The 14748-nt window shown below is 46.1% G+C and overlaps 1 protein-coding gene across 2 annotated transcripts in view; it reads right to left on the minus strand.

Annotated features, from left to right (window-relative positions):
- Positions 1-1218: 1218 nt before the first annotated feature.
- Positions 1219-14748, minus strand: part of LOC109411133 (oxysterol-binding protein-related protein 9) — a 209862-nt gene continuing 196332 nt past the window's right edge. For both annotated transcript variants that reach the window (XM_029872961.2, XM_029872962.2), the window contains 3 exons: positions 2159-2376; positions 1993-2098; positions 1219-1934 (listed from right to left, as the gene is read on the minus strand). In XM_029872961.2, coding sequence (XP_029728821.1) covers positions 1848-1934; positions 1993-2098; positions 2159-2376 — 411 coding nt within the window. In that variant the 3' untranslated portion in view covers positions 1219-1847. The remainder of the gene's footprint in view (positions 1935-1992; positions 2099-2158; positions 2377-14748) is intronic.

Here is a 14748-nt window from a genome sequence, read left to right on the forward strand (position 1 = left end):
TACTTTTCTATATATTTTTAGACTTTTGTTCAATATTTGCCAGACATTTTTTTTTTTAATTCATCCTTTTTCAGAATTATTTCCTTTAGGAATAAAATTTATTTGTCATTCAATAAATAAATAGCACTAACATTATTCCAATCGTATTTTCACAAAATAAGTATCTGCAAAAAGAAATACATGAATTTCTCAAAAAGTTGCTGAAAATGTTCATGCATTTTTGCCGAATCAGATTTTGGGACTTACTCCAGATTTTTTTCAGGATTTCTACCATTATGTTACCTATAAATTATTTCAAAAGTTTCGTCAAGAACCTTCCTTTTTGAAATTGTTGCAGGGAACAGCAAATTCAATTCTCGTAAAACAACGTTAACACCCTGATTGATAAGCAATCAAAGAATTATTGATCCAAAACTGTTTAATTCAATTTAAAAAAAAAACTTTAACCTGTCATCACAATTTTGTCAACTCTTGTTTGAGTTGTCATTTAAAGTTCTAAATTTATCAATGAAAATACTCTATATGTGTATTATTGCAGCAAATGAAACAAATAGTTGATTTTCTCTGAAAAATTCTGTTGAAAAATTAGTTCGATTCAGTAAAGCCATATGTTGTTGTACTGGCGCGGATTTGATGACCTTGGCGCGGATTTCATATGGCTTGGCGCGGATTTTGCGGTTTCCAAATCGACACTTTTGTAACAGCCCTGGAAGTATCACGCCTAAGAAAAGTTGAACCTGGAAATAAAAGGCCCGGTCGTTACGCGCGGTGTTACGTACCGACATTTACCACAGTTACCACGGTGAGCGCCGAATGATACGTATAGGAAAGTGCGTGCCTTACCGTATATTAAGCGTCATCGCCTACGAAAAGCATGTGGGCCTACAGGTTGATACCTGCCCAACAAACATAATTGCTTTACAAAAGATGAATAAACCGCTCTTAAACTTGATTTTGAAAATTTTGGCTGAATAAGTTGTTATTTAGCTGCCATTGTTACTTGGGTGTACTTTAAGGAAGTAGTCTCCCACATCTCCTTGACACTAGTTTTATCTGGTCATTGTTGCTTTAGACAACAGCTTTAATACAGATTCGATCACGCAGGTTCATCAGCATCCCAACAAACATTTTAGCTTTATAAGAGTTGAACAAACAATTCTTAAGCAAACTTTGGCTTGAGTAACTGTTATTCATCTATCTCTGTTTCTTGGGATGTCCAGAGTATGCGGCTATTGAAGAAATTGCGGAGCACGTACTGTTTGATCAGCTTCTTTAGAATTTCCAGTTTCACACCGATTTGAAGAAACATCAAAAGCCAAGTTTCATTGCATTCCGAGAAGGTGCTGTCATGACCTGAGTTGTATTGATGCAAAGTTCATCTTTAACAAAAAGTTGAGCTAACTTTAGTACACAACGAAAAACAGAAACCGGTTTCGAGGATTGTAGCTTGCAAATACATAGACGATATATCTAATGTTACTCTGTTGTTGGTGGTCATCATCAGAATATAGCTAATAGTTGTAAATGACGCTTTCACTAGAAGGTACTGTGAACTAAGGTGCAATTGTGAGCTTTAGTAACTGTTTCGATTCGGGGTTTATAGAAGTTAGTAAACCGTAGATAATCAATTCTTGCACGGTCAGCGACCGACAGCGCAGCCTGATGTAACACTTACATATTTCCGTTTGCTTATCACCATTTCGAAAATCGATGATAGGGGGAAAGGAGGGGGATTATACTGATTCGCTTAACCCGTCACATTTTTATAACAACTGTTGTTAGCGCTACTAATGTTACCTTTATTGCCTATTTCTGCTAGAACTAGCACAGCTCCCATCGTTGGATTGCTATCTTTTGCTATCACGTCTCTCCAGTGTAAGTCTATGCAGCAGTGGATTATTGTAGATCCACGATTCACCAACTGATTTGAAATACTGTGAAGCAAGATGATTTAAAAAATAAATCAGGCCATGTATAAGACTCAACACTTACCCTATTTTCCCATTCTCCACTGTTTTCCTTCCGTTCGCGTGCTTCAACACGCTGCTTTTGTTCGACCTGAAACTTTGCATTCGTTGCTTTGTCGATATCGTTCATCCTGAAACGGCAATAAAAAGAACCTGTTGCAACCACATCACCACAACACGAGGATACTCACTTCAATCCGGCAGTGACCTCCTTCCACACGTTTCGAGACTCGTTTTCCGTCTGTTCGGCTACGGGGCGTACCTTCTTCTTGAAGATCGGTATACTGTTCACGTCGACGAACGTCTCGAACTTGGACGGTTTGCTGCCGTCGTTGAATTTGTACTCCATTAGGCCGCTCCATTCACCGGCGATCGAGAGGAAAGACTTCTTTTCGTTGGGGCTGTAGATCTGCAAGACGGAGGGTGAATGGGTTGTTTTAGTTATGCAGATTATACAGAAGGTTCAATTCGAGTTTGGTTAGTTGACCCTCGTAACAGTAGCAGACTAACGAGCCTGGATAAAACAAAGAGGAGAAACGTCAAAATTGGAACAGTCGATTTAGTGTCATCCCCATAGTTCCAATCGAGCAGGAGACCTGTCAAAACGACAAGGATTCGCCACTTTGGTATACTCGAGACACTTTATAGCAGACGAGAAGCGATCGAGCGCACACTAGCATTGGGCAAGTTTGGCTGAGACATCGATTTTTGTGAATCGATTCGAATCGGACCAGCAGAATCGATTCACCGATTTAATCGAATGCTTTGAATCGATGTTTTCACATCGATTCGGCATTATTAAATGTTGCAAAACCATAAAATGTTTGCAGCATGGAGTACAAGTTGATGGGATGATTTATTTGTCTAAATAAATTTAATATCAAAAATTGTACATCGAACCGTCTCTGGAGGAATTCCTGAATGAATCCTTGAAGCTTTCCTGGAATTCCAGGAAAATTTCCTCTAGGACTTCCAGGAGAAATTGTTGGATGAATGCCTGGAGCATTTTGCATTCTGGAAGAAATCTCGAAGAAATTCCTGGTTGAACTCCTAGACTAGAGGTTTCCCTAGAGGAAATCGCGAGACCATAGCGAACGCGATCGATTATGCTGAGATACTCACCCCTTACAGGAGCGATGCGTGCACAGCAAAGAACAACACGATACCTACTCTCGACCATTTTTCCTCAACAATCCAGAAAGAAAATCTTATCGCGCGTCTCCACCCCAATATGAAGTAGAAGTCTTTAGTTCAATCCACACAGGAATGAACTGAACGCAACGCTTAGTTTAGGAAAGAAAGCTGTTACGTTTGACATTGTTGTAGTTTAGTTAGATGCCTATAAGCTAAGAAAGCAAGTACAATTATTACTCGCCATAATTGGAAACAAAAGTTGCCACGCCCGCTAACACAATTCGCTCCGTGTGGGACCATTCGAACATCATCGGTCGCGCTTCACAGACACTTCACAGTAATAAAAAGGCTATAGCGAAAGCGAAAGCAGCAGCTGTCATCGGTCAGCACCGACAACTACTACCACACCGGCGAAAAGGAATCACCGAGCAGAAGCCGTCAGAACAAGAAAGTGCTTGTGCCGTACGCACGTGTTTCAGCGGTGGCATCGGAATGTTTTTCCGTTCCGTCGGTGCAAATAGCCACAAGTGCAACGCGGAGACACAAAATTGGTCCTCGCCAAGTGCCTAACAATCCGGACAGAAACATCGGACATCCGTCGCGGCCGAAAAGCAGGAGGAAAGACAGTATTGTTGGAGCACGTGGAGGCGGCCGGAACGACCGCTAATTACGGTGAAATCAATTGGCCGGAGCACGGCACAGAACTACGAACCATTTGCCGCACGAACACGGTGGGCTTCCTGCACGACACGAGCACCTTGTGCTACGCGGAAGGTAAGAAATTCCGAATTGTTAGTCGTTTCTCCGTGACCAATTGGAATGCCCTATTTACAGCTCCGTAGGACACCAAGAGCTTTGCCGGAGCCTTTCCAAAACCCCAACCAGCTGCAAGACCCACGGGAGCGACCAAAACGCACACCGAGACGAGAGGCCTTCCATTGGAGGTAATTATGAGCAAAGAAACTCGGTGGAATTGTGTGCTGATGCCAGCGGTCTCCCGCAGGGCCTCTTTTTTCTTATTTGTCGTTTTTGCTAGTGGTTGGACAATCGATCGGAGCATCGGACGTGAGGAGAGCTTCTAATTAACCACCGGGGATTCTCGAGCAGATCACTTGTTGAGAGGACACGTCAGCAAGGCACGGCGCGGTCGGTGGCCGAAGAATCCTCCGTGTATCCGTATCCGTCCAACAACTTCTGGGGACGCACGAACGATTGGAGACGATTTTGGTTCGGAGTTTTCGGAGGAGGCACGAACAGCTTCACGGATTCGGAAGGCAGTAAAACCCAGCTTCGTGGCCAACAGCCGTAAGGCCGCCCGGTAAAAGGGCGCGGTTCCGAAGCAAAGCTGCCAGCATCAGATAGGGGATAGTCGCCTACCGTGGGTGGCGTAAAGGCAGAGGTGAAGGATGGAGCGCATGCAGAGCTATGGCGGCGTGGCGACGAAAGAACGGGTGCACCCACAGTGAGTAAGAACAAAAAGAAGAATAATAAGTAGAATTAAGAAAGATAAGATGAACAAGAGGAGTAGGAGGCAAAGCAGGCTTAGTTAAGGCAAGAAAACTAAAATAAATGTAGTTTGTCAATGCTACTTGATTTGTTGGATCATTTTCAGTTTTGTGAGGGCAGCCAATTAATCGTCCCATAATAAATAAAAAGTTTTCCATAAATAATTCGAAAATTGCCAATAAATAAATAGGGGTGGAAGCAATAATAAACTATAAAAGTTCCATAAACAATTCAAAAGGCGCATAAATAAATCAAAACTTTCCATAAATAATTGATTTTCGAGCAATAAAAAATGTCAGGATTTCCACAAATAAATCAACAATTGCAATAAAAAACTATATTTTTTCCAACAAAAAATTTCGAGCATACTACATCATAGAACTATGATAGAAAACTGAAACTATTGTGCAATTTAACAGACAATCGCTTGCTGTCCGAACTCGCTAACGCTCGTCGGACTTTAAAAAAGGATAACATCTCTGTTCGCATTATACCGGGCAAATTCTTGGATCTGTGGATTGCCTAAAACCGAATCGACGCAGTTACGGCGCATCGGCTTTCGGAAACTTCGGCGGCCTTCTGCCGCCTCAGTTCCTCAATCCTCTATGCGGCTTCGCCGCATGGCTCGCGCGGTACTTTTACTTTTCTCATTATTTCGTATTTATTGCTAAATTTTCAATTGCTTTTTTGATGTTTTTCAATTGGGAATTTTTAAATTATTTATGGAAAAATCAGATTTATTTATGGAAAATTTAAACTTTTTTTTTGGAAACATATAGTTTTTTTATTGCAATCGTTGATTTATTTGTGGAAATTCTGACATATTTTGTTGCTCGAAAATCAATTATTTATGGAAAGTTTTGATTTATTTAGGCACTTTTTGATTTGTTTATGGAAATTTTATAGTTTATTATTGCTCCCACCCCTACTTTTTTATTGGCAATTTCTGATTTTGTTATGGAAAATGATCACTTTTTTATGAGTCGTTTTTATTTTAGCCGTTTTGTGAGCGCATTTCCCTTTTGAGCTTTCCGGGGCTGATCGAGGGTTTCTGTTCCCCCCCTCGACAGTCACTTGCAACATTGGCGCCCAACTGAAAATCCACACATTATAAACTATCGTTTAGCGTTTTGAGTTTTGGTTTTGTTGAAATTTGGTTTTGTGCAATTTCGATTATCTGGCCTACGATTATCGAAACAATTTTAGCCCTTACGCATATAAGATTCAACATAAGACATGGATTACACACACCTAACAGATGAGGAGGTGACGTATGAGTTAGCTCTGCGTCACGTGGTAAATTTAGGGCCTACCACCCATAGAGGAAAGGTCCTCCGTCTAAAGGCACTCGTCCAGGAGGAAGCCTTAAGAGATAACCAGCCCACTAGCTCAGCCCATGTAATGAGTCCACAGTCCAACATTGAACACTGTGAAACTCAAATACAGCAGCTGCACATTAGCACTGAAGCGGCCATTCGAACAGCCGATAGGGCTGCAATCAGTCAAAACCAAACGCGTCTTACCCACTATCGCGACAGATTACGATTAATCCACCCTCCGGATGAACTGAGAGAGCTGCATGGGATGCTAACCATGCACGTGACGGTTTTGCTCAACAAAGTGAACGGTACTAGTGTAGTGAGTTGTGTGCAACGAGGTGAGAATGAGGTGAACCACACAAGTTCAACGGGTGCCATAAGAAGAAGCAACAACGAAGAGGAAGGAGCAGTCGGTGGAACGGCGGATGCCACGATCCCAGTGGGCAACCATTCAAATCAAGAATCCACGCCACCGCCAGCCTCACAGCCGCCTTCAATGACGTCATTCTCCGGCGGACAAGGACGAGGATTGCTATTTTCTAGCTCATTCCGAGCGCGAGACAACGAAGACGCAGGGGAGACACAGCCTAGACAACGGAACACCTCACCACCGCCTCCCTATCTTCCCCGGGAGCGAGAAATATGGAACCGGCCAGCCCCAGAAGCACAGTCACGAGAAGTTCAGGAGCTGCAAGCGAGAATAGCGGAGATGCAGGAAAGAGAACAGCGGACGCGTGAAGAAAACTATCGAATGCGAGACGACCTGGAGCGGCTAATCCGGCGAGATCAACCAGCTCCGGAACGAGCGGACGATCGCCGAATACAGAAGGCGGTACACAACTGGCCTTTCAAATTTCGCGGCGAGAAGGACACGACATCACTCAACGTGTTCCTAGATCGCGTGGAGACATTCGCGAGGTCGGAAGGCATGAGCGATGCCACACTCCTGAGTTCGATCAAGCATCTACTCCAAGAGGACGCAATCGACTGGTACTCGCGAGCAACATCGCAAAACCTGTTGCGGACCTGGGACCAGTTCAAGCGGGAGATCAGAAGGGAATTCCTGCCCAGCGGATACTCCCAAATTCTGCGTCTGGAAGCCAGCTTTCGATTTCAAGGAAGGGAGGAATCCTTTGCGAAGTTCTACCGAGATATCTCAGCGCTCTTCCGCTTCGTCGATCCACCCATTCCAGACGACGAAAAGTTCTTCCTGGTGAAGAAAAACATGAACGAGAACTACGCAGCCATCGTCACAGCAGCTAGGCCTCGTTCACTGGAAGAAATGGTAGAAGTCTGCACCGGATACGACGAGACGAGGATGCTTCTGAACAGGCAGCGCAGGATTCCCATTCCGCACAGCGCACTTCTTGAACCGAACTTCGCCACGCCAGTAACAACAAGCAGACCACCACCGGTTCAGCATCATCAACAGCCACAGCGGTTCAACAGAGTTCACGCCGTGGAGGTAGAAGAAGGCGCATTCGAGCACGAAGCAGCGGAGGAAGGACCAGAAGACAATTGGCAGCACAACATCGACGAACTGGTGGAGCAAGTCAACGCGTTGAAGTTGAACATTGAGCGGAGGTCTGCGAGACCAAGCTTTGCCGCACGCGACGAAAGGCAGACAAGGCCAACGGATAGGTACAACCGGACAGAGGCTGACGTCCTGCGAGCAGCGCGGCAGAACACAAGAGAGGCGCAAACGCCGGCACAGCAGCAGCGGCCGCAAACCGCATCGTACCAGACTCGGCTACCACAACAACAGCAAGAACAGCCGCAAAGAGCACAGGGCTGCCCCGAATAAAAAATACAGTAGAAAAACCGAATGTTGTATTGTAACAGTACTATTTAGAACCATATTGTTACAATAAACACCACTGTAAAAATAAAAAATACAAAAACAATAAGATGTAATGTTAGACACCATACAGTGAATTGTAAATGAGATTTTTACAATATACTATACGGGTTGTTAAGTATCGTAACAATATAAAAAAATATTTTTCTCCATATATATTTTTTTACAAAACCATACATTTTATTGTAAATGAATTGTTCGAAATACTGATACGTGGGCTTTAATATACCGTACATTGTATGGTACACGTATGGTTTCAAACAATAAAATGTACCGTAAATATATTGTTTTTAATTGTAATTTCACTACTGGTTATAAATTTAATCATGGTTTTGGAATGGTTCTCTTTTGTTATGTTGTATTGTTTTACATTAGATAAACCATATAATGTTATATTATCTCGTCATGTTCCTTCGATAATGGCAGTTCTAGCCAAACTAACCTAAACTCGTCTAAGTCTGAGTAGCCTCTGATTGCATTAACAGTTGAAGCTTAAGCTCCCATGTCCCACCAGCCAGATAACCGGGTTTTGCAAACTAAGCATTATTTGTGGCAACACTTTGAGCGGCATGATGGAACTATGCCTAGCGCGCTAAGTGTTATTAGACCACTAATGTAGTTGCATGAAGTGGGTGACGAGGTACATAAGTATCATTACAGCGTGCTTAACCATTATTGCAATATTGAGGCTCCAATTTGACTGAACTATGAAATGTGTACATAACAACTCATGAGAAAACTGTCAAGTTCGATTCAACTATAAGTTAAGTTAAAAAGCGAAGACGAACTTATTTTAGAAGTCGTTTCAGTGTCCAGTCCAGTCCTTATGTTATTTAAGAATGTCAAAGATAAATCGCATTTAATTCGGTTGTTGTACAAGGCAATTTCACATGAGAGAAGAAGAGAAAGAATAGTGTTGAACTCATCCACTGATTTACGGTAATCTGGCCTGCGTCTTTCCGGGTTGACCTACATTCGTATTCCTCTCATCGCACTCTACATACCTAGCCCACCATATCTCTTGGATATGCAGTCCTTAGGACACCTGGTTTACCACTTTATTTAAACATTTTATTGACTTTAAATAGATGTTTCAACTTATTCACTTTTTTCTCTTTCATTTCCTTTGCAACAAAAATGTCACGGACATCAACAAAACAAAGCACGGAAAAAATCATAAACTGGATAAAAAATTAAAAATGCACGGAAAAATATTGTTTCGGAATAGTGAATGGTTCAAACGTAATAAAAACAGTATAATATATTGTTACATAAAGATCGGATGTAAATGTATAATAGCTACCAATGTGCAAAGCTTTTAGCGAACCATTCCATTACAATACACTATATTGTAGCTGGTACACTGTATGGTACAGGAATGGTTTTCACCAAATACCCTATGGTTAGTTTTTATCCGGGTGGCAGGCACGACAGTGGATGCCAAGTTCGGATTAGAGCGACAATAACCGAAGAAGCCAACGTCTGCTGCCAGAACCAGCCAGACAACGGGAAGATCGCCAAATACAACAGGAAGAAGCTCCGAACGGCCAACGAATAGCAATGCTTTGCTGGAACTGCGACGAGGAGGGTCACAGATTCATGGACTGTCCGAAGCCGCAAGCCATCCTATTCTGCTACCGTTGTGGAAGGAAAGGCTACTCGTTGCGCAGTTGCTTCACGTGCCGCATGGACGCGGTAAACTACCAAGCGGAGAACCAGCAGTAGAGGGGAGCAGCTCTCCGCAAAAATCTCGGAGACCCCTCCGATATCCCGGAATTTCAAAACCTCAACTCGATCATTATCAACCCCGGAAGTGACAATCGACCGCACGCCGTCATATCAGTGCTGGGAAAGGAGTTGACAGCTTTGTTGGACAGTGGAGCGAACTGCTCTGTGCTAGGAGGAAGAAAAGTCGAACTGGCAGAGGAATGCGGATTGCAGAAAGGAGCCGTCAGGCGGCGGGATAAAGACGGCAGACGGCACGAGACACAACATCGCGAACTTCGTCTACTTACCGATCGTGTACAACAACCGCAACGATGTTCTTCCAGTGCTATTGGTGCCTTCGATTCCAGACTGCATCATCCTGGGAATGAATTTCTGGGACAAATTCGGTGTAAAAGCGGTGTGTTGCACACTCGAAGCGAAGCAGGAAGATCAGATCAGCGAAGAACAGGAGATGAAGCAGCTCAGTCCGGAACAGCAGAGGCGCCTGGAGCAGGCGATTCAGAAGTTTCCGAAGGCGGTAGAGGGAAGATTAGGACGCACGAAGCTGTACGAGCATCGAATCGATGTAGGGAATGCACCGCCCCGCAAACAACGGCATTACCCCATGTCGCCGTACGTTCTGCAGGAGGTCAACAGAGAGATCGACCGGATGATTGCGCTGGACGTCATCGAGGAGGCGCAGTTCTCGCCATGGAACAACCCGCTGGTCGCCGTCAAGAAGAAGACTGGGCAGTATCGCGTCTGCTTGGACGCGCGACACCTCAACTCCGTCATGGTGAACGAGGGTTATCCGATTCCCCAGATAGCAGCGATCACCAACAACCTCCGAAGTAGCAAATACATTTCTTCGATCGATCTCAAGGATGCTTTCTGGCAGCTACCACTCCATCCAGGTTCGAGACAACTGACAGCCTTCACCGTTCCATCCAGAGGCCATTTCCAATTCAAGGTGGTGCCGTTCGGGCTGTGTACGGCAAGCCAAGCCCTAGCGAGACTGATGACCCACCTATTCGCCGATCTAGAACCGCTGGTATTTCATTACCTGGACGACATCATCTTCTGTTCCGAGACATTCGAAGAGCATATCGCGCTGCTCGAAGAAGTAGCCCGCCGGCTACGTCAAGCGAATCTCACGATTTCATCGGAGAAGTCCAAGTTCTGCCGGAAGAGCATGAGGTACCTCGGCTACGTAATCGACGAGCAAGGTTGGCGTGTAGACGACGAGAAGATCCAAGCGATCGTACAATTCCCGACTCCAACAACGCGCAAAGAGGTGCAGCGATTTCTCGGTGTTTGCAACTGGTACCGACGCTTCATCGCCGGTTTCTCGCAGCTAGCAGCTCCTCTAACGAATTTAACATCAGGAAAGACCAAGTTCCGTTGGAATCCGATCGCCGAAGAAGCGTTTCTGAAGCTGAAAGCCGCTTTAGTTTCGGCACCGGTGCTAGCGATGCCGGACTACAGCAAACCGTTCGCCATAGCGTGCGATGCCAGCGACACAGCAATCGGAGCAGTGCTAACGCAGGAGATCAACGGCGAGGAACATCCCATCAGCTACTTCTCGCAGAAGTTGTCAGCGTCGGAGAGAAAGTACTCGGTCACGGAGCGGGAGTGCCTCGCAGTGATCCGAGCGATCGAGAAGTTTAGAGGCTACGTAGAAGGAATCCGGTTCATTGTCCACTGTGACCATGCAGCACTCAGCTACCTGAAGTCGATGAAGAACCCGACGGCTTTGATGAGCCGGTGGCTGTTGCGTCTGAACGCGTTTGATTTCGAGATCCGGTACAGGAAGGGTTCCATCAACGTTGTTCCAGATGCTCTCTCGAGGACGGTGGCAGAAGCCGTTTTCACGGTAGACCAAGTTCAGGATCCGTGGTACAGAAAGCTGGTGGAAAGAGTGAAGAGCGAAGGAGATAAGTTCCCGGACTTCCGCATAGCCAACGACACGCTATTCAAGAACTGCCGTTGCAAGGACGAAGTGGAAGCAGTTTTCCACAAGTGGAAGCAAGTCGTTCCGAAAGAAGATAGGTTCCAACTAATCCGAAGATTCCACGACGAACCGGCAGCAGCGCATCTTGGTTTCTACAAGACCTGGCACAAGCTACAAGCCCACTACTACTGGCCACAGATGCAACAGGAGATTCACGATTACGTTATGAACTGTGCGACCTGCAAAGCGTGCAAGGCACCGGGAAGAAGAATGATGCCGCAAATGGGAAACCCAAAGCCAGCAAAGACTCCTTGGGAGATGATATCGGTAGACTTTGTCGGTCCGCTCACACGTTCCAAGCGAGGAAACACGGTGCTGTTGGTAGTAGTCGACTGGGTCAGCAAATACGTGATCGTTAAGCCGATGCGCACAGCGGATTCGCAGAAGATGGTGGAGTTCCTGGAAGAAGAAGTTTGCCTGAAGTTCTCTCGGCCACGGCTGATACTGTCCGATAACGGGAAGCAGTTCGAATCGATGGTGTTCAAATCCTGGCTAGCGAAACACAAGATCGGCCACATGAAGACAGCGTTCTACTGCCCGCAGGTCAACAACGCCGAACGGGTCAACCGCGTCGTAGTAACCTGCATCCGGGCATTGTTGGACGGCGATCATCGAGAGTGGGACGAAAAGCTACCGGCGATCACGGCGGCTATAAACGCTGCTCGGCACGAGGCGACGGGCGTCAGTCCACACGAAGCCAACTTCGGACGGAACCTGTTGTTGCACACGGATCTGTACACGCAGCAGGAACTCAACACGCCAGAAGACCCGAAGGTAGCGCAGGACCTGCGACTCTCTGCGATTCGCCGAATCCAAAAGCTTATCATCGAGCGGATTAAGAACAGCCACCAGCGGGCGAAGCAGCGATACAACCTTCGCACAAGATCAGTAGCCTTCAAAGTCGGAGACCTGGTTTGGCGGCGATCGTTCGTACTATCCTCGAAGGCGGACCAAATCAACAGCAAGCTCGAGCCAAAATTCGTTCCGGCCATCGTCAAGGAGATCATCGGGACGAACCTATACGTGCTAGAGGATGTTCTGAGCGGCAAGAAGGGAAGGTTCCACGCGAAGGACATCAAGGCGGACTAAACGAACATGCGCAAGCTATGCAAACAGGCGGTGCCTGTCAACGAAAAAGCAAACGCTGAAGAAAACACCATAATTGGGCACTATTACAGCGAACAGGAAGGCAGAGAAGCTTCGACCGGATTCTGCACTTCCGTTACACCGATTTGACGACTACATCTACTGGAATCTTCGTTCCCAGCAGCGAGATTCAGGGCTGTTCAAGCTATGTACACAGGCGGTGCCTGTCAACCACGAAGCAGTCAAGCTAGCCGAAACACCAATCACGGGGAGATTTGATCACGAGAGCTGAAGGTGAGAAGCCGTCGCAATACTGCTCCACCACAGCAACACCGATTGTGAGTCGACAGCAAGGATTTCCGTACATCCGTACGAGGTTCCACAATGTTAAAGCTATGTCCGCAGGCAATGCCTGTCAACCATGAGTACCACGCTCCAAAAATACGTAACAAACGGGAAAATGGTAGAAAGTCAGGTGTGATGAGCAATAACTTCTTTACGACTACCTCTCCACCTCGACAAAACAGCCAGAATGAACGATTTGTGATTCCATCACCCGATCCGTCAGAAGGCCGAACAGTAGCAAGTGGAGGATCAACATGCGGTACCCAAACACTTCCATCGCGCCAGGAGGTGTACCGTGAGCCGTTCGCCAAGCGAGAGAAATGGCACCCTGTGATTCTGGAAACGGGACGCAGGTTTCTCGTCAAGGCACCAGATGTATTCTCTGATAGGAGGAGTGGAGACCCGGAGATCGACGACCAAACATCGGTTCGGCGCGGAGTTGAAGCTTACGGCCACTATCAGGCGCAGGGAGACAGCAGCTGGAGAGCTTTGGGAGAGCAGGAGGATGTAGCAAGAAGCCTACAGCGGGCACGGGAAATTGGAACCCTGAAAACCATCGTGAGTAGGGAGGCTCCAAATACCAGGACGAAGACACGCCAAACACCAGGACGAATCGACAGCCTACTGAAGGCGAGGGAGACTGGGACCCTGAAAACAGCAGTGAGTAGGGAGGCTCCAGATACCATATCAAAGAGCGCCGCAACCATCAGCCTACAGCGGGCAAGGGAGACTGGGACCCTGAAAACAGTAGTGAGTAGGGAGGCTCCAGATACCAGTACAGAGAGCACAACAGTCATCAGCCCACAGCGGGCGAGGGAGATTGGGACCCTGAAAACAGCAGTGAGTAGGGAGGCTCAAAATACCAGGACGAAGATGCGCAGCAACCAACAGCCTACAGCGGGCGAGGGAGACTGGGACCCTGAAAACCGTCGTGAGTTGGGAGGCTCCAGATACCAAACGATCCAGATAACGAGTGAAGCGCAACAACACCCCGAGGAACCCTCACACCGAAGCACACTAAATGGTCATGCCGTTAGCCGATCGAGACAAATCGAGCCCATCTTCAAGAATTCGACCATCCTCACTACACAGAGCTATGAGTGGCACCACTACGAAGGAACAAAATACGATCTCGGCAATCCAAGCACATCCACGACTGGATGGTGCACACGAACCCTCAAGTGTTTCCAGTCAATTCGAATGCGTGGCCAAGGGTTAAAGATCTGGGGGTCGTCATGAAATCTTCATCCCAAAAGTAACGCGACCAGGGGCGCGGTAAAACCCTATTTCCCGGGCTCATGACGATTTAGATTAGTAAATTTTTCTTTTCTCAGAATATGCACAAACCAGAACAAACCAATTTTGTCCTTGTAGATAGTCTGTAAATATAGCTTCTTAATGTTTTGTGTGCGATTAAGCCTATTTTAGTCAATACAATAGGCTAGAATCCGATTTGAGTGTTTTGCCGTAGGATTCGTGGAAGCTGGACAAGGACATTGGTCAGAGACGATTTGTGAGGTCGAAGATTTTGCCAGGCGCAGCTGGCGTGAAGTTTAGTTAGCATTAAGATTATGCAGTTTGGAGGATAGAGAAGATTTGGCAAGCGACCAAGGCTTGCGTATGAGTTTGGTTTTAGTTGAGGAAACGATGTAACTTGAGGTCTGCTCAAGAGTTAGGTTGACCGACTTGTCTCTGACCATCATCCTAGGAGGATGAGTAATGATTTTGTGAATTTTTCATAAATCGCTTGATCATCGATTTATGAAAAATTCTTCCGCTACGGTAGAGTTGTGTTACGTTTGACATTGTTGTAGT

This window comes from Aedes albopictus, chromosome 2 (assembly GCF_035046485.1).
Source record: "Aedes albopictus strain Foshan chromosome 2, AalbF5, whole genome shotgun sequence".
In the NCBI taxonomy this organism is placed as follows: domain Eukaryota; kingdom Metazoa; phylum Arthropoda; class Insecta; order Diptera; family Culicidae; genus Aedes; species Aedes albopictus.